This window comes from Trichoderma gamsii, assembly GCF_001481775.2.
Source record: "Trichoderma gamsii strain T6085 chromosome Unknown Scaffold_3.2, whole genome shotgun sequence".
Lineage (NCBI taxonomy): Eukaryota > Fungi > Ascomycota > Sordariomycetes > Hypocreales > Hypocreaceae > Trichoderma > Trichoderma gamsii.
Window position 1 is genome coordinate 699,028 of NW_020171340.1, and position 19,503 is coordinate 718,530.

The window sequence follows — 19,503 nt, forward strand, 5'->3', positions numbered from 1 at the left end:
CGGCGATTTTGCATGATTGGGACATGGAAAGGAGGGGTGAAACATTGCATGTACGTTGGATGGCGTGTAGTGGCTTTGCCTCCTAATAAACCCGCAGTGGCTGTTGAGAAGTCAATTCTCATGTACATACGGGCGGTAACAATGTATTACGCCGTTGCATCAGAGCAGCGATGAGGGATTGCTATCTTCGTGTTTTAGGTGCGGAGAGGGATACATTTACACATAATTCAGTCAGTGCTGTCGGGATATTTTGCCTGGATGGCCCCATTTAGCCTTTGGATTCTCTCGTCACGTCACGTCACGGGCGAGGGATTGCATGTCGCTCGAGTTACATGTAATTTCTGCAACCAGAGACGCTGGCTGGGACGAGGAGAGAAGAGAAGCCCTACGGCACCAGATGCAGAGCAGAATCCACAGTGGCTGGGAATGGCGGGACTGCGTCCCCGGTGACATAATGCGCAGGTGGGCCGGAATTTCGCTGGCTGGCACTCGTATCTGTACTGTGGAAGAATGAAGATTACATCAAGGCTGGTACCGAGAAAATGCCAAGTTTCGTGGTACAGTATGAAGGGCTGAAGATGGTCTGGTGGGCGTTTTGAGCGAGATCTAAGGGGTGGCAAAGTCGAAGTCGTCGGGCTCGAAACTTGTTCTCGTGTTTAAAACGTTGTATAACTTGTAGCATCTGCTGGCGTTTGTGTGGTGCGTGTGCGTGAGGAGATGGACTCTATTAGTACGTCGGGCCGGGTCCGCCTAGTCAACCTTCGGCATGTACGTTGCATGTAGGATAAATTGTAAATTGGTCCCCGGGGGGGCGCTTTTTAATATGACGAGACACGCTGCTCGCCTCCGTTGGAGACAGGACCAGAGACGAGAGCGGGACAGGGTTACAATGCGTGACTTTGAATCTGGGTCTTTGCTGGATCACTGCTAGTGGTGGGATTTGGAGCAAGGAATTTGGGTGTGACGCCGTCTGATTCGCCGAGAGTCGCGGGCGAGTCGAGATTTGATGCGAGTGCACGAGGGAGCAGCGGAGATGACAGGATGGGCCGCGCTTATTAGCACTTTAAGGTCTGTGGCTGGCGGTTTGTTGAGTTTGCGGTGCAGGGATTGATAACTGATGCCGGACAGCGGTATCATCATCGTGGGGACTGCGTATGAGAAACAAGTGCCTGGAATCGAAGGTGTTATGCCCCCAGAGCAGTAATGCCAGCGAGCTCAAAAGAGGACCTCGACTCCAAAAGCAGCTGGAGCTAAGGGCGTCTCCCTTTGTTTCTTTGTTTCCTTTTTTTTTCTCTCCGTCCCTCTCTCGTTCTGCCGGGGCTAATTCCATTTTCGAACGGCCCTATTAATGGATGCGAAAGCCGGGGCCACCAGAAGGGAGGTTTCAGCTCTTTTGCCCGCCCGCGATTCCTGAATCCAAGCCAGTTGCGGAACGAGCGTCAAGACCAAATATCATGCCGTGTCCATCCATCACACGCTGCATCTGGTCTTGCGGGCCGTGGTGCCTGCTTGCTACTGCTACTCACAGTTAGATAGACATGGAGTAATATCAATGGTAGGGCATGGTCCACCCCTCCCTCTGGCCTATTTTTCGCCCCAACAGCAGAACTGAAAGTGATGAATCGACAGCGGCCCTGTTGGCGGGAAGCCACTGGAGGAAAGGCGCTGTTTTTGGGGGACCCTGCCATGGACAGACGTGCAGGTACGAGCACACGCTGAAACCAACGTTGGCTGTGCTGAGCGTGCTTCCAATCGACGTGGAGCTGAGCATGCATTGATTGATGCTGTAAACAAGACAACAGTATTTGGTTTTCTTCCATTTTTTTTTTGGCACCTGATGTATATCACGAGATGGTTTCCTTCTTTCTTTATTTCTTTCTACTTCCCCCTTCCCTGTTTCTCATCAAATGCCTTCTAAATTTCTCTTTCCCCTCCAGGATCAAACTTTGGACCCGAGTCGTTTGCGTATCATGCTTTGTGGCAAAAGATTCCCCCCGTGGCTATTTTTTTCTACGGGGAACCCGCACTGGCCTGCACAATTTCAGCTTAGTGCCTGGAATGGGGGAAACCCGTAAAACAGTCTACGGCGGCATTTGCTGTAGGGAGCATTACCAATCAATCAAAGCCTCGCGAGCAATATATTTACAGAGTCGGTAGAAAACGAGAATTCGAAAGATAGAAAAAGAGCCAAATGTACAACTTGTAAAAAAAAAAAAAAAAGAAAAAGAGCACACAGTCAAGCCATCGTGTTCTGGCATGAAATGTCGCTCAAATCTGTAGTATTACTCGATCTGTGCTAAGCTACAGTAGCCTTTCCGGGCGTGTTCGCGCTGTCTGCCTCACTGCAGCGCGCCATGCTTTAGCGCTCTTCGGCTGGGGGTCGGTGCTCCGCACAGCGCCAGGGCGGTGCTCGGCTGCTGAAAGCACAGTGACGGGCGCTGGCTCCTCCCTCAAGGCCCAGTGTGAGAAGCGCCAACGTCCCTATTTTGGGCCCTCGTCACGCTTCAACCACGCCATCCTTTCCAGAAGCAATTCCAGCTTCAGCCCGTTCCTCTCTCTGCCTCTTGCGGCTTCCAAGGCGCTGATGATTGAGCCAAACGAGAGTTCCAGCCTTTAATCCCCAGGCCTGGAACCGACATTCAACAGGAAGAGAAAGGCATCTGCTCGAGACGACTTCTTTTCAACTTCCGATTCCAACGCCTTTTCCCACCGCCAGCAGCAGCTATTTTTCACGGGGCGCTAAAAAGCCTAAAAGTACTCGCTCCAGTCAGCGGCTCATCAGCCTGAGCAGCCGCGAAGAAAGCCCGGTGCAGGCCTCTGCTGCTCTGCCCTCTGCCTCAGCTCGTCGTTGATCTCTGCAACACCACAAAACCCGTGCATTGGGCCTCGAAACAGACAAAAGCACGGCTCTCGCGACATCTCGACTCCCAGCCTCGCCAGCGTCCTCGTCGCCGGGGCACCGATCGCCGCGGCCATGTCGACGCCTACCACGGCCACGGCCACGCTCCCTCACTACCACCACTCGCGGTACAACCCGCCAAACTACGCCCTCCACCATCAGGGCCACTCGTCTGCTACAACCACAGCCTCAAACTACCGCACGTCGTTGCTGCCCGCAACCCAGGCCGCCAACTCGTACGCGGCGGCGTCTCCCTCGCAGAACCCGGCTCGGCCGCTGCCGTACTATCACCACTACGCTTCCAACGGCTACACCTTGGCAGATGGCATAGCTCAGCCGCACTCGCAGTCCGCGGCCTCGAGACCCCCTCACCACGCCCACGCAGACCCGTCGCTGGCGCCGCGATACGACGAGCCCTATTCGCCCGCCATGGCCAACAACTCGTCCTCTGGCGTCGTGCCCGCCGCCGGCCGCCCTGCCGCCGAGGACCAGCCGTCGAGAAAGCGTCGGCGCTCTCGGGAGCCCGACTGGAACAACTTCTACCGCAACGGCCTCCCCAAGGAAATCATCGTCATTGACGACACCCCCGAGCCCGAAGCCAACACTGGCCGCAAAATCACAAATGGCAGTAGCAACGCCAACGCCAACGGCGCCGTCGCCGACTCGGCGTCCGCCAAGAAGAGACGACACAACGAGCAGCCTGGCTCTGGCTACCACGTCCAGTATCTCGGCGGCTCGCACACAAACACGCCTCTGCCGAACCACACGCCTATTGGCTCGACCCTCTCCAGCGACCGCACAAACTCGGCACTGCACACAACGGCGCCCACGTCTCTATCTGCGAATGGCCAGTACGATGAACTGGCCACGCCGTTGAAGCGAAAGCGCACCACCCGGCAGCAGGCTGCTAATGAGGCCAAGCGAAGGGACGTGGATGGCCTTGGGGGCGCCTTTATGGCCTATAAGCCTCCACCTTTCCCGCCCAAGAAGTCTGCAGAAGTTCCCGTCAAGGTGATTCATGATGTAAGTTTTACCCTTTTCTCCTTCTCCACAGCTGCTACGATTTTCTCTTTATGATAGAGATGAAACAAATAAACTCGTCTTGATGAAGAAAATCGCTTTGTCGCTAACCTTTATTCCCCATCATAGCGCCACTTTGGCAAAAACGCCAAAGTTGATGATGATGACGGCCATTATATCGTGGTCCCAGACGCTGAATTGACTGACAAGTGTATGTGTTCTCCCATCCTCACCTTCCCTAATGGACTTCTTTTGGGCTTTTGATGGACCTTTTGATAGCTAACTATGTTATTCAAGATCAAATCGTTCGTCTTCTTGGACAGGGCACCTTTGGCAAAGTGGTAGAGGCCCGTGATCTGAAGAGGAACAAGCCTGTGGCTGTCAAGATCATTCGATCCGTCCAAAAATACCGCGATGCTTCGAGAATCGAGCTTCGCGTTTTGGCCACGCTCAAGGCCAACGACGAGGAAAACAGGAATCGTTGCATCCACCTGCGAGACTGCTTCGATTACCGAGGCCACATCTGTATAGTCATGGATCTCCTGGGCCAGAGTGTTTTCGACTTTCTCAAGGGCAACGGCTTTGTCCCCTTTCCTAATAGCCAGATTCAGAACTTTGCCCGACAATTATTCACCAGCGTAGCTTGTAAGTTACAATCTTTGCTGCTCGCGGAGAAAGGAAGATAGCTAACCAGCATGATGTTTTCTAGTCCTCCACGACCTGAACCTAATTCATACCGACCTTAAACCAGAAAACATTCTGCTGTGTGATAATTCTTATCAGACATTCACATATAACAGAAAAATTCCTTCCTCATCTACCACGATCAACAGGCAGGCGTCTCAGCGCAGAGTGCTGCTTGATACTGAGATTCGGTTGATCGATTTTGGATCGGCCACCTTCCAAGACGAATATCATTCATCCGTGGTGAGCACCCGGCACTATCGTGCGCCGGAAATCATCCTTGGTCTAGGCTGGTCTTTCCCTTGCGATATCTGGAGCATAGGATGCATCTTGGTCGAGTTCTTTACCGGGGATGCGTTGTTTCAGACGCACGATAACCTCGAGCACCTTGCCATGATGGAAGCCGTTGTTGGCTCTAGGATAGACTCCCATCTCGTTCAATCAGTGAACAAGATGTCTACCAGAAGCGGAGGAAATCCTGCTTCCAAGTGAGTAGACCCTGCGCTTCTATACGAGCAGGATATGCAAAAAACAATGTGACCCGTTACTGACTTGTATTCTATAGATATTTTAAGCGCCTCAAGCTCGACTACCCAACACCAGAGACAACCAGGGGTTCTCGACGGTTTGTGAAAGCGATGAAGCATCTGAGCGTAAGTTTGTAAACGAATACTCTGTGGCACATAATGAACCTAACAGAGACTTGCTAGGACATCATTCCTTCCAATTCAACATTTTTCAAGAACTTTCTTGATCTGTTGAGAAAGATATTTGTTTACGACCCTGCCAAGCGTATCACCGCCAAGCAGGCTCTCAACCACCCGTGGTTCAAAGAAATGGCACAGCCCGACGATGGAACCGAGGCCGCCAAGATTCGATTCGAAAGGAGACGACACGGAATAGAGGTGGACAAGAACGGGCGGTCTCACTACGTTGGATGAATGAACCACGCCCATGGATATTTCCTTTCAACAACAGCAACAACACATTTCTCGTCTTATAATGACTACATAAGCATGATCAGGTTTCGTGACAGCGCGCACACACTGGATGTGTATAAGGGTTCTTTGCCGCTGGGGATTTCAGCAACATAACGTCCCTGGTAGAATTGTTATTGTACGTTAGCGCTCCCAGATGGCTGCTGTTTCCGACCATTTTATTTCTCTTTGTCTTCTTTCGTTCTTTTGTGGCATATCCTTTATTTTTGCTTTTCTTTTTTCTTATAGCGCACGGGATTTTTCTATTCTCAAGGTTCATATTTTGTTCTTCTGGAGGGCCGGCGTCAACAATTCAAGGGATCAAGGGGTGAAGCATTTGGGAGGGAAAGGGGATGGAATTGATTGATGGATATAACAACGAAGCAGTGAAAGGGGGCGGGTGCCCTTGTTCTTTTATTATATTTTTGATGGACGGATGGAGCGTATGTGTGTGTGTGTGTGTTGTGTGTGTGCAATGGTCTTCTTCTCTCTCTCAAAAAGAAAAATCTTTAATATACCCTCTACGATGTCATTCAGAGATGTTTTGAAAAAGTTCTCGAGACCTTGCGATTGCCAAATACCAATTTGGCAGACTATTCTTTCCTTCTTTTTTTTCTTTCTCTTTGTTGCAATACCCAACGAGATTTTTTATGTAACTTGTCGAATTGTTTTACGAGCGAAAGATCTCTGGAACAAATATTGAATCGCATTCACTTGAATAGACTACAATGAATTAAAAAAGAAACAGATATTGAATCGTTCGTTTACATTAAATACGAAGGATTAAACAAAAGATGACAATGGACTATTAAAGACCATCACGAGTCACTGCGAATTCTCTCTTGAAAAGGGCTTTGTTCTTATCTTTCCATGAACACTATAATAAAAGCGCGTTTGTTTGAAAATCACCGCGAATTCTTTCTTCGTCATAGGCGTGTTACTGTTTTATAGGGGTACAATTTAGATGTTTTTCGGTTTATTTCTTACTTCCATGGACCAAGGGTAGGACTTCTAGAAGATTGCCCTATTTCCTTGTTCTAAACACCAAAGGTAATATATCGAAACGGACATGACCCACGAAGAGACTGCTTGGTTATACAATGGCATATCATGTGGTATACCGATATCACTTGTCGTCATAAAGAAAGATTCTCTCTAGCGATGTTGTTCATTTCTTGTCCAGCTGTTTGTGGCTGTTTATCATCATGAATTCTTGGGCATCATGATCGTTGAGAGCGGGATATATAAGGGCAGCCTGAGGGAGAGGTATGGAAAGAAGATAAAACCAAGTATCGCAGCTACATCTTTCTCAAGCACAATATTTGTTATTTTCCCTGCTGCTCTTCTTAGCTACGATACTTCAAATCAGAATCTTTTTCATGTTCAAATCTCTTTTTCTTCTAAGTGTGAAGTTATTCTTGCTTGTCAAGATATACCGCTAGCATGACCGCCATGTTTAAGCCACCAATCTCCCTAAACGCCCTGACCGACAAAGAAGTCGAAGAAATCACCAGCCTGCTCATATTCGACTCTTCGCAAAACAGCTCCCGTAAGACTAATGAGTGGCTTCAAAAGCAGGAGAGTAAAGTCAAACGGCTCAAGAATGAGGGGCTGCTGCGCCCCGATTCTCTCCTTCATAAAGGGGTCATGAAACTCTTCCATCGCCAAACGCTCTGCCAAGCGCACAAGGAGCTCGATTCCAGCGTCATCCGCAGCTTGCTGTGGAACATTGCGTATGAGAGCACAGCCCAGACGAATATCTATCGTGTGCTGCGGATAAAGGGGAAGTTGTGGTTCAATATCGAACGCTGTTGTTGGATGACTGAAGAGCAGCTGAAGCTAATCGACGAGGAGGAGGACATGATCAACGACAATTTGGAGGAGTGGCTGGACTTGACAAACGAGATTACGGCGCTGTGGCTTGGGCAAAAGAAGTACCGCGAGCTTTGCGGTTCGAAAAAGAGGGATTTCCTGCCGGGATGCGCCAAGACAGGCTGCGATGCGTGTATGTTGGCCGCTGTGGGCGGGAACTGCCACTATCTCACGTCCTTGCGAGCAAGCCTGCTGGCCCGCCATTTGTATAAGACAGATAAACAAACAGACAACAAGAAGAGAAATATTGATCCTCCTTCACTGCTGCGAGTTGTAGATGCCTGGATTTCCAAAGTCAAAGACAGCAGGAACACACCCCTCATCAACGACTATAGCAAAGAGCTCGCGCGCTCGCTGGTAGGGATGCGCATATTGGCAAGGAGGCTGGAGGACGAGCATATTGAGAGGCGCAAAAAGAAGGGTAAAAAGCCAAAGACGCGCTGGGGAGCGGCCATGGTGACGTGGACAGACGACAAGCTGCCGGTTCCGATAAAGCACAAGCAGAGGGAGAAGCCTCCGAGGGAGGATGCGGTGATTATAGACTGGACGACGGAGCTGACGCGGGGTTTCAGAGCGGCGATAGCACCCAGGGACAATGACGAGTCTGGTTCTGCGAGGATGAGCGGTGCTATTCGGACAGAAGAGGCGGCAAGCGAAGTAAGATCCCACCCCCCTAGAGACAGCAGATCAAACAGAGGCACACGCACCCACATCAACTTCAACGACAGCAACGGAGACGTCCCCGCGCATTTCTCGGGCCGTGCTTCTCCCCTCTTCAACGTTGGCCTTGAGGAGAGTACATCCAGCTGGACGAGTCGAGTGGTAGAGGATGATTATGATGATGACGACATCTATGACGAGGACATGCACGAAGAATGCGTTGATTCTCGTGAAGCGTCGAGCATATATTCCCGTGACGAACGTCATAATCATCATGGTTCTCCTGAAGGGTCAATCGTACATTCTGGCGATGAGCGTGATGAAGAGGGTGACTATGGCGACAGCAAGGCTTTGACAAAGTGGGAGGGCGGTGATGGAGCGGCGTAGTCGATGGGATAGGGAAGACCGAAAGAGGGACAGCAGTGATGGTAAGACCTTGGATGTTTTTGGTTTGTACGAGTCGCTTTTTTGATTTTGTGTTTGCGCATTATCTTGCAGCATTTTGGAGTAAGCTAGTTATTGTTTTAGAAATTTGAATAGAGGTGGCATGTTTTGATCTATATTCGGTGTCCCGTGTCTAATATCTCTATTCAATAAATAAGGGGAGTAGAGGCACATCCGTCGTCAAAAAATAAGGGGGGAGTAGTGGCACGTCCATAGTCAATGAAAAAGGGGAGTAGTGGCACATCCATCGTCCGTCATCCATCATAATGCATGCTTTCATCACAAAAATCAGTCCGCCAGCTTCTCCATAAACCGCTGCACCGAAGGCAGATAGCACGCCGCCTTCTGAAAGTCTCCCAGCTTCACCGCCATGAAGTCAAACGCCAGCAGCACATCATGTTCAACTCCCTCGACGCGATCTCTTTTCAATGAGTCCGATTTGGAGTATCGCTGCGAAAAATGCGTCAGCAACGTGCGTCGGGCCTGCATCTCGCGAGCTACGCCCAGAGCCTCGCCCATAGTGCTGTGCTTTTTCGCCTTTGCGTGATCCTGCTTGTCATCACCAAATGTGCACTCGTGTACAAGGAGGTGGGCGCCACGGCATTCTTGGGCGAAGAGTTTAGAAGGGCGGCAGTCGCCCGAGTAGGCAATCTTTAGGCCCGATGTCAGCTCCAGCTGAGTTCCAAAAGACCGCCAGCAGTGAGGTACGGGTACGCGCTTGATGGATGCTAAGCCAAAGTTCTCATCTCCAAGATCCTCTCTAGTCGTCACGTCGCGGTCTTTCTCCTTGGGGAAAGGGCAACTGGGGAATCTCAATCTATGAAACCCAATATCTTCGATTTGGGACAATTCCTCCAACAAAACCCGATAGCGCCCAATACAGGATATCGCGAGCGTGGCGGTGCTGTTATCCTTTAGAGTCTGCTCATACCATGCTTTGATGAGCGAAGGAGTGCCCATGTGGTGGTCTGCATGGACGTGGCTGATGACAATACATTGCATATTACGCAGGATATCCACCGCTTCTTCAGCATCGAAGAGACGTCGAATCTGGCCTAGAGTTCCTTCACCGCAGTCGAGCAGGTAATTTCCAATTCCAGGAACCCGAATCAGCGTAGCGGAGACATTTCTGTATTTGCTAGGCACAGACGATCCTGTTCCAAGAGGAATAATCTCCGCGTCTCTGTTCGGAATGTCGAGCTCTTGCTCTTCAATCCGTGTCACGAACGCTGGATCTGTTGCTTCGGCATGGGCCGCCGCAGCCATCTTAAGAACTTCCTCGTCTACAGACTCATGGGCCTCCACCAGATCGGGGAACGGAGCGATAGCCTGGTCATCAAATACAAGGCGTGGCATGAGCTGAAATTTGTGTCCGGCTCGCCCCAGCTCAATAGAAGAACTTTCTGGAGGAGCGGGATATTTGACTGTGTTCTCGAATTTGAGTAGAGGAAATCTCTCAGGATCGATTCGGCGCAGCTTGGTCTGTATGGTTGCTGCACCAGGATGTGTAATCATGTTAGGACATGAATCCTGCGTGCAAAAAATGTGCTTGATGTTTGGGTGTTCGCCGATAAACTGCTGGATTCGTTGGTCATACGTCGCGTCTGACCCCACGATCCAATACATGACGGCAATATTCTCCATAAGCTCCTGATTTTTCCACTCAGGTCGCCCCATAAATGATTCAATGAGATCCTGGCTGCCAATATCCGCTACGACGAAGCCCTTTCCCCGCTGGGTCTCTCCTAGAACCATTTCAGGTGTAACCAGGCCATCTTTACCCTGAACGCTCTGGCCGGCAGTCAGAAGTTTAAAGTCTCGAGGTTCAACTCCAAGGGATTTCGCCACTGGAGCATTGAATTTGCCTCTGCGGTCATGAGCCTTGATGATGTAGCTCATAGAAGTCTCGGCGTATGTCGTCCGAGGAAGAGGAAAGTGGTTGATTGCGAGAGTGTTTTCGCTTCTATCATCCACACCAATCTCGCCAAGATCGGGGAAATGCCACACGGTATCGTCTGGATTCGGCAACTTGACGCCATCAGCAGCATAAGGCCCCTTGTATAACCTTATATTGCTGTTCTCAATGATGGCAGCCTTGTCCGTAGGCTTAAGATCTCCTATATTCTTCGGCACCAGAACGGACCTGTTCTTCAGGCTACCATTGAACATGATCCGCTCGACAATTGCGCTCGCTACTTCGGGGTCTGATATGGATGTTCGTGGCTGGAACGAGTCTTCTTCTGAAGACGCATCTTTGGGTGAGTTCCTATCCTGTGTCTGGCTGCTGCGTCTTCGTTTTCGAGGGCTGCTTGATCGTGCTCTCCGTACAGGGATTTTCCACACTTTGATCGCATCATCTGACCAATCTGGCTCGAGATTTGACGCATCTGCCGCTCGAGGATCTGTCCTGTGCTCGTAGGTGCGCACGCAAATGGGCTGTCGAAAGATGACTGGCCGTAGCGACGCCATCGTGTGGCACAAGTTGTCCGCCCCGTGCACTGAAATTCCAGCATGAAGAGTCTTATTTAGCAACTTTTGGCCTTTCTGTCCTCTCTTGGCGTTTTCCTGTGTTGTATACTCCTTGGCTGACTCAATAGCTCCGCCAACGCTGAGCAGATAGCCGCAGAGACCACCGAGCTGCTCCCAGTTGACGCTGCCGCTGAGAAAGACATGTTCTGTTCCTCCCATGTGGATCTTGCGACTTCCAAACGCTCGCTGAGTGCCCTCTGAGACGCGACCAAAGACGTACGAGCGCTTGTCATGATGCAGGTAGATGCAGGTGCCTGGAGTGTCGGCCGAAGGCACAGAAGCAAGCTCGACGGTGGTTGTCATTGTGGTCGAGTCGGCGTTTTTTCTTTTCTTGAGTACTCTGGAATATCGTCTTTTCGAACAGTAAAACGGTGGCAGATGTGGAGTGAGCAGTGAATCTCCTGGCCGTAGCTGTCGCGGTCTTGTAGAACCGTAGAAACAAAAAGCAGATGTAGCGTTTCTGCCTGCGCTGGCAAGGCTGGAAAGCTGCCGTGAGCGTCTACCGGCTGGAGTGAAGAGGAGATGATGTCGGAGTGAAAAAGATGCAGAGCAGACGAGGCGCCGAGATAAACATCGTTCCATCAGCGGGAAGCGAGGGAAAGAAGCAACAAGGAAAAAGCGCCCAGAGTGTGCAGTTGCATCTTCAAGCTGCTGCCCCACGATAACTTTTTTTGGTCTGCGATAGCGCCAATAAGCATCGCTGCTGCTGAAATAGTGCCTGGTGGGTGGTTCAGTGTGCTTACATAACACACCCTTTTGAGTCACTCCCCGATATGATTCATCCACCTTGCATGTATATCCATCCCTTTGGCATTTATTCCACTCTGAGGGCTCAATTAAGGTTCTCGCATTACTGCTTGAGCCGCATTATGTCATTCTTAACTCTTTAGAGTCAGACCTATTTATGGTCAGTAGTATGGGTTGACTGGGGGTCACATCGTCTAACTAGGTTAATTGTATGCATCTTGAGCCCTTGTCGCAGCGTATCAACAATTCTAGGGACGAGATATACGACGAAAGAGCCTGGTAACACTCCCCAGTCAACCGCGTCAAACGTTGACAACCTATTCTCGGAACTTATTCCCAAGGGAACGAGTTCTAATCTATGGAGTCATGTAAGGCACTATTGTCCCCAAAGATCACAGAACATTGTGTCGCATCAATCCTTTCGGCAGCCGATCCTACCACAGTTACATCTATAGATTCTAGAACCGATCTCACAACATGTGTTTAACTTATACCATCTAGTAATGGGCATCTCGGCATTTCGTGCCAGCTAAATCCTTGACTTACTCGGGACTATACGGCAAGCCTTTTCATATACCGAAAGGAGAGCAATTACCTGTTTAGTTGCCATTGCGGCCTGCAGTCTCCCATTTACTACTTGCGAAGGTTTTGATCACCAGCAGCAGATGTTTGCGAAACTAATTACTCATCAACGTCTGTTAATACTAATGCTCAAACATGTCAGTCGTGACTCGTTTCAGTACTCGCTTTGTAACATGTTTTCGACAACGCTGACAGCCATGTATATCTTAAAACCGGTTGCCAGTAAGGGGGCGTTCTCTCCTCAAGTAGACTAAGCGTGTAGAAATACAGACATCGTAATATAAGAATTATACTAGCAATGATCGAGAATAACAAGAGGCTTTAAGTGGAAGGAGGTAGCAAATCAAGAGAATAAAAGAAGAAGACGGATAGGCTGCTGAGCAGCTAGACACTTAAATCACGGATGGTGGGAACTTTAAAAAAGCCATGCAGATTTCCTTTACTGGAATGATTTTATACAAGGAAGGAGGCGGTATTGTGTATTATGCGGAACTTTCTGCTGTAGGAGTTCATGTAGTCGTACCACAGCGATATACCTAATTGACCATGTCACAATATACGACTAAAGAAGCTTAATTGTTGATATTGATACATGAGCGTAAAAGAAAGAATGTCGAAAATATATACTTCGTTAGAATACAACGAATGACCCTTGGTTGAATCCCATTTTCGAATCAGCGACCAACCCCCTCCGCCCGATTAAGATTTTCCAAATCTTTCTGATCAAATGATGGACAGCCCTCATATTCGGTAGTCTTGTGAAGCCCGCTACTCTCAAGTGAACCATGACCACGAGTGAATTCATCCATTGTCTTGGCAGGAAGAACCTTTGTCCCGTGGTGTGCCGCAGTGGCTTGGTGAGTTTCATGAATGGGAGCAGTCGTATGAATAACCTTTGGAGCCACAGTCTCTTTCTCGATAACCGGCTGGACATGCTCGTGAACGTGGTGGTGCCATCGTTCACCGGAGACGGTAGGCGCTTCGGAAGAGGTGTATTTGGTGTCGTGGACGGCAGAAGTGTCCTTGTACTTGGCTGCGTCGCGTTGAAGTAATCCTTCAATCTCATTGTTCTGGCCATGCTCAAAAGTCTTGTGCTCAGTGGGTAAGACCTTGTGAGTATGTTTCTCGGGACTGCATATACGACGTTAGGATAAGTATGGGACAATTATAGTAGGGTTTTACTGACAGAACTTCTCTATCTTGAACGGGCTGAACCGTTGTATGATGATGATCCCGATGAACCTCCTTCTCAACAGCCGTCTTCACGGCTTCATGCTCCTGGGGTCGAACATGCTCCTCAGTCACGGGCCGTCGCACTTCTTCGTCGACGGTAGTATCGTGTCTCCCATCATGGGAGGTGAGGTTCTCAACGACTCTCTTAGCTTTCTGCATATTGTAGTATGGACCGGAAAAGACGATAAAGTTGCTGGAATTGACTCAAAATAGTAGCTGAAAGAACTGCGAGAGATTATAAATACATGTGTTTGTTCGCCATCCCCGCACAAGAAAGCGAGCTCAGAGACGCCATCAAATTGACCTCGTTCTTCTCAAAAGATAGTCCACGTCATGATGAAGCTGCTTTTCTTGACCAATTCGTTTAGTGGTGTCGACGAGTTTCTGTGTTGTTAGTTCATTCATTAGTAGCTGAAAACATTAAATGCCGGGTGCAAATCGTGGTGGCTATGACAAGCCAAGTGCATCGGCGTCTCCGTCGTACCAATGGGCTTGTTTCTTTATTGGCTCCGCATGTCTCGAAAAAGGAAAAAAAGCAGGATTGTAGACTCTCGTCTGCTTCCCAAAAGCTGCAGACTGCTGCATTCTATGACTCAAAGGCTATCTACATCGAGCGGCAAAAACTAGAGAGTATTTGCTCTCAAGCCACCGTTCACCGCAAGCTAAAATGCTTTAGCAGCTGAAAAAGATCCATAAAGTTTCGATTAGGTTTGCGGCAATACAATGTAAATCGCCCCAAACTCTCCGTGTATAGCGTCATATATCTCAGTTGCTTGATCATGTCTCCACCATAGCTCTCGCTCTCCACCAGAGCTCTTCGCTCGATCTTCAGCTCTTCGGAGCTTAAAGTCCGTAGTCAATTGCTCATTGATTTCAAGGTCCGGATTCATAGTTCAAGGATAGCAATTTTCTACTAGATGGTCCGAAAGGCTCCGACAATTATGTCACTTGCTGAAGTCTTAATGAGCTGTGTCTATGGGAACAGCTAATATCGCTCCGCCTAAATCGCCAATATTTCTATCTTCGTGGGACCATAATGTTGATGCTTCTTTTACCAAAAAGACATTTGAGACACTTACAATAACGAATCATCTTCATCTTGCTTAATGTCAGAGGGCACCAGAATCTTGGATCGCATGAGAATTGCCTTCCGCAGGCTAGCAAAACGCCTGTTCCATCGCAGCAAGAGGCGTTCAAATCATTCCACGCCTGGTCAACTGTCAACGAATAAGGCTTCACCTCCGCCGCAAGGGACATCTACCTTGAGCACTGGCATAAATACCACGGAACAGCAACAAGCTCCGAATTGGCCACTTACAACGGATTCACACCAGCCTTCCAGCACTCTAGATGCACCGACATCATCCACCAAAGAAAATCAAGCTCCTAAGAAGAAAACTTCGACTTCACCCCAATATTCTCGAAATGAGACCCATGGATCCCGACTACTATCCGAGGCATCTGGTTCGAACAATCAGCCACAATCTCTCAGGAGAAAGCCTCAGGGTACACAAGAGGGTTACCTCAAGCCTGCGTTGAAGAAGAAAGCAGCCAATGCAACTCCTTCACAAAGTCCTTCACAAGGCACTTCTCATCATTATCTTAAAGAGTCTCCCTACCGTTATTTATCACTTGAAGATTCTTCCATTAGACACGGGGAGGCAAACGCGCAAAGCAGAGACGAGCACGCAGATGGTCCGATCGCCAGTGGATCAGATACCAACAATGATGGAGTTGAGCACCAAGGGCATTATACCGATCATAGTATTCACCCTCGCTCTGCTGTAGTCCACGAGGAGATTACACCGCATGTACACACGATTTATGAGCCTACGCGTACGCGATCTTTCCATATACATGAGCACCGGACGTTGGTTCAACCCATTGTTGACCCCGCCGCAAGATAAGATCTGCATGGGATTGATTTAAAGAGAGACGAGAGCGAAGTTACAATAGCGAGAAAAATATTGAAAAAAATTTCATTGTAATATTCAATGCAATGGTATACAAACATGTTAATCATAATCAATCATCCCAATAGCCGCATAGTTGACAACAGGGGCCAGCACACAAAAAAAAAAAAAAGAAAAAAAAGAAAAAGAAAAAACCATGAGAACTCCACTGCCACCCTCCGTGTACTGCCATTCCCAAACCCATATATATAAGCCAGAATAGAAATAAAAATTGTAATTCAACAGAAAAGAGAAAAAGAAGCCATCACTGGCAAACGAGCGGCACCATCGAGGGCATCAGAAATAGTAACTCTGCCCTGGCTTAGAAATGATAAACTCACAGCCCAGCTGTGCTTCTTGCTCATGCTCTATTAGCTCCTGCAATATTGAGTCTCCAGCTTCCGGCCCATCTGCTAACGTCTCCTTGACGTGGATGATGACGACCTTGAGGCCTTCAAGGGGCTTCTGGATGGCGTGGATGGGTGGCGGCACCACTAAACTAGGGACCCCAAACTCATCTAGTGATAGCTCGCCGGTAGGCGTAGCGATATGTGGCGTATCGGAGTCCTGTTTGGCCTCAAAATAATACTCGGAGGGCATGTTGAAAGGATTGGCCGACCTAGGAGAAACAGGGTCATCCGATCCGGGGCTCTGCATGGACACAGGCGGGGCTTTCTTTCGCTGAACTTGCGCATCCTCGGCATCCCGCTTGCGCTTTTTAGACTCGAGGGCACGCGCCTTTCTTGCGATTTGTACTTCGGTGGCCAAAACTTGCATTTCCTCAATGAGATAGGCGGGCTTCAAGTGACCAAATAGCCGCTCATCGGGCTGTGAATCAGAGTAGCTGCACTCGACGAAGACAGCGGCCAGCTTCCCGGCTGCAATTTTGGGCGCAGCCTCTTGCCAGATCAGCAGGTTGCGCGGGCTGAGAGAAATGCTATCCGGCTCCACGTCTCCAAAGATGAGCACCTCGCGCTCATATGTCTCTTCCCGGATGAAATATGCGCTCGAGTCATTGACGCACGGTCGTGGCTCAAAGTCACCCCCGCTGAATATCGGCGTCGAAGTGCCTCCTTGAGGCATCATGCTTGGGCGCCGTGAGAAAGCCGGAGGGTAAAGGTGGTTGACCGTTTCCCGCCGGGCAAAGTGTGACGCAAAGTCATGAATATGCGGGTAATAGGTGTCGCGCCGGAGCGGTATGCTTGACCCGTCTTGGCTGCCTTGACGTGTCGGCGTTTGGTTACAGAAAGAGCCACGATGCGTGTGCTTCTCCATGCAATGACCGTGGCTCACGCTCCAAGTCTTGACGAGCAGTCCGTCGCATACCTCTAGATAACCCTCACCCAGCGCAGGACTTCCACCTTCCACCAGTCTCAGATACGTTAAGAGACCGGCACCATTATTTTCGTCACTAAGATTGGGCCAAATGACATTGTTGAAGATGTGGTCCTTGAGAGCCCTGATTGTACCCGGGAGGCCAGCCAGCTTTTTTGGGCGAGTGCCCGGCAGGCCTGCTGTGTTGATGACAAAGGCGGAAATGTGATCCAGGTGAGGGTGGGTGATGAGATATGTATCAACGAGAGTGCGGGTGACATGGGCAGCATTTGCTGCAGCAGTGGTAAATGGGAGCTCCAACCCTGCAAAAGGACCAGTGGTTAGAATCTGGCGAGCGGGAGCAGATGATGGCGTCGGCGTTGGTGGCGGCGAGTTGGGCAGAGCCTCTTCGATAAGACGAGTGATGGCAGAGAGGTGAACGCCTCCATCAACTGCTACTATCGAGCCCTTGCGCCAGTTCTGGGGCACTGAGCGAACCAGAAACGCAGTCGTATTAGACTCTTGGGGACCACCTCCGGAGCCCTGTATAAGAAGCGTGCAAAAGCAGCAAAAGATTAGCCATTGTAATTATGATAATCACAGCTTGAAGTTATACGTGTATACGAGACAGATGCAGCTGCGCAAGGCCATGGCAATAAGACGGCACGCAATGTCGTGTAAGCTCGCGCGGTCAGATTGAGACGCTGCCCCACGATAAGCTGTGCCAATAGGACAGCGACTCTGGGCAGACAATAGCACAGCTCGGCTAGGCGTTTCATGCAGAGGGGTGTTTGTTCCTTGATCTGGGGCACTGGCCCCTGGCGGCAAACGCATCCCGATCGGAAATGCCACGGCCAAATTACCCGATCTGAGCCTATGAGGGCGCATCGCGCTCATGGCCAAGGCGAGCAGGAAATTGGCAGTAAGCATTGGCGGAGGCCGCAGCGCGATTGTCTGTCCAGCGAAGCGAGAAAGACAGAGGATGAAGATGAGAAACCAAAGAAAGAGAAAAACACATCATGAGTGGACATACCAATATAATTACCTGCAGCGCAGGTGGTGTTGCGGCCTCGGCCATGGCGCGAACGGCGGTCTTAGAGATGCTGAAAGGCCAAGTCGCGATGCCAATGATCAACTGGGGCCGCAATTGCGTCGAGTCAGTCTGCAGATGCGCAACGCTCAACGCCGACGCTGTTGGCCAGTCCCAAATTCCGGGGGATTCCCAATTCGAATTGAGTCCCAAACACAAACGCAAGAGGCAGAAGGCCGCGGGTATCTGCTTTCAAAGCGAAGATTAAAAGCGTCCTTGGATCTCCTTGTTCGATCCCGGTGGCGCTGAGTGGCACACGTGACCGCGTGCTTCCGGCTTTGTCTGGCTGCCCCCACGAGGCGCTATGCGAGCTTGTTGCCCTGACTAGTCGTTTTGCTGAAGAGGAAATAAGATGGTGGTAGATTGAGATGTGAGGGCAAATGGCAGCGATGGAGTGATGACGGTCCTCGAGGTATTTCTTGTCTGGCGGGCGCAGCGTCTAATAGTTAGGCCTTGGCTGCCTGTTGGGAGGGACGGAAGGGTCTAAAATATTATGGGAAATTGGGAAATTATCTCGGAACGTCGATGCTCCCCCGGCGCCAAGGATCTTTCTCTGGCCTTTGCTTGATTCGTATCGTAGGTACGTGTCGTGTTACCAATGTGAGCGAGTAACACTCGTACTAGTATGCAGGTCGAGACTTGCACGTTGGATGTGAAGCGCCAGACGGGCATGCAACGGCAGATGTGACGACGCTCTGCAGATTGGCGGCTGTTAGGCTGGCGGATCGATATTTAGCAACACATGCCTACTTGTAGTACCAAGTATCTAGTATTGCGCTGGTATGTAGTAGTATATGCAATGCAAGCACCCTTGGCTAGCCGGAAATCCTACTTCTTCGGCACGAGCTGGGAGCAGAGATGGTGGCCAAGACAAGATCGCAACTCGGGTCGTCTCGCTGTCTCTTCTCTTGCACGGGACTGCCGTCTTTACGTGGCACGGCACGAGGTGATGTTCGCAGGTAGTTATAACAGTAATATTCGCAGAGCTGGTGATGACTCGTTATCTCCCACTCGTCCAAGACGTCCAAAGCTTCCTTCTCTCTTGCTCGGATTCGGGGATGAAGGCGTCGACGCGCGCCCGGGTTTTTCGAATGTTTGCTTGCTTCACCTGGCCTTGCTCCCTCTCTGCCCACCCCGCGCCGAGCAGGATCACGGCTCGCCTTTTGAACCCACTACCACGGCCCTGAGCCTGCGCCGCAGCCCGCTCGCGGCACCGCAGCGCAGCGCAACGCAGCGCAACGCAGCACAAGGGCCCGTCAGTTCAGGCCGTTGATGGTGTTAGCGTCGCCATTGTCACCTAGTCTCGGGGTCGCCGCGCTGTGGTTGCAGGGTTTGGGGCTTTGGGGAAGGGGGCGTGCAAGAAAGAGGCCCAAAAAAGTGTCCAGAAATGTGTGAGAGCACGCATGTGGCTTTTGTTGGTACAGCATCCAGGAACATGTGGTCAGGTAGTCGGTACTCTGTGCCCCACCAGCAATGGCGCCGACAGCGCCCATTATCGCC

General features: G+C 50.2%; 6 protein-coding genes across 6 annotated transcripts; 3 read left to right on the top strand and 3 right to left on the bottom strand.

The window, feature by feature from the left end:
• Positions 1–2,974: 2,974 nt before the first annotated feature.
• Positions 2,975–5,544, top strand: TGAM01_v201220 (CMGC/CLK protein kinase; the record flags this gene model as incomplete). Its single annotated transcript, XM_018805451.1, has 6 exons — positions 2,975–3,922; positions 4,049–4,130; positions 4,217–4,564; positions 4,629–5,091; positions 5,169–5,256; positions 5,314–5,544. 6 exons carry the CDS (start codon positions 2,975–2,977, stop codon positions 5,542–5,544), a joined length of 2,160 nt encoding a protein of 719 aa, XP_018661360.1.
• A 1,488-nt stretch (positions 5,545–7,032) lies between these two features.
• TGAM01_v201221 (hypothetical protein) lies at positions 7,033–8,499 on the top strand (the record flags this gene model as incomplete). The annotated part of the gene is made up of 1 exon (XM_018805452.1): positions 7,033–8,499. The coding sequence occupies one exon, from the start codon at positions 7,033–7,035 to the stop codon at positions 8,497–8,499; it is 1,467 nt and encodes a 488-aa protein (XP_018661361.1).
• Positions 8,500–8,844: 345 nt separating this feature from the next.
• On the bottom strand, positions 8,845–11,388 carry TGAM01_v201222 (ribonuclease Z; the record flags this gene model as incomplete). Its single annotated transcript, XM_018805453.1, has 1 exon — positions 8,845–11,388. The coding sequence occupies one exon, from the start codon at positions 11,386–11,388 to the stop codon at positions 8,845–8,847; it is 2,544 nt and encodes an 847-aa protein (XP_018661362.1).
• Positions 11,389–13,088: 1,700 nt separating this feature from the next.
• TGAM01_v201223 (hypothetical protein) lies at positions 13,089–13,806 on the bottom strand (the record flags this gene model as incomplete). The annotated part of the gene is made up of 2 exons (XM_018805454.1): positions 13,089–13,545; positions 13,601–13,806. The coding sequence occupies 2 exons, from the start codon at positions 13,804–13,806 to the stop codon at positions 13,089–13,091; spliced, it is 663 nt and encodes a 220-aa protein (XP_018661363.1).
• A 2,090-nt stretch (positions 13,807–15,896) lies between these two features.
• On the bottom strand, positions 15,897–17,991 carry TGAM01_v201224 (hypothetical protein; the record flags this gene model as incomplete). Its single annotated transcript, XM_018805455.1, has 2 exons — positions 15,897–17,456; positions 17,959–17,991. The coding sequence occupies 2 exons, from the start codon at positions 17,989–17,991 to the stop codon at positions 15,897–15,899; spliced, it is 1,593 nt and encodes a 530-aa protein (XP_018661364.1).
• Positions 17,992–18,802: 811 nt separating this feature from the next.
• TGAM01_v201225 (hypothetical protein) lies at positions 18,803–19,276 on the top strand (the record flags this gene model as incomplete). The annotated part of the gene is made up of 1 exon (XM_018805456.1): positions 18,803–19,276. The coding sequence occupies one exon, from the start codon at positions 18,803–18,805 to the stop codon at positions 19,274–19,276; it is 474 nt and encodes a 157-aa protein (XP_018661365.1).
• Between the last annotated feature and the right edge of the window lie 227 nt (positions 19,277–19,503).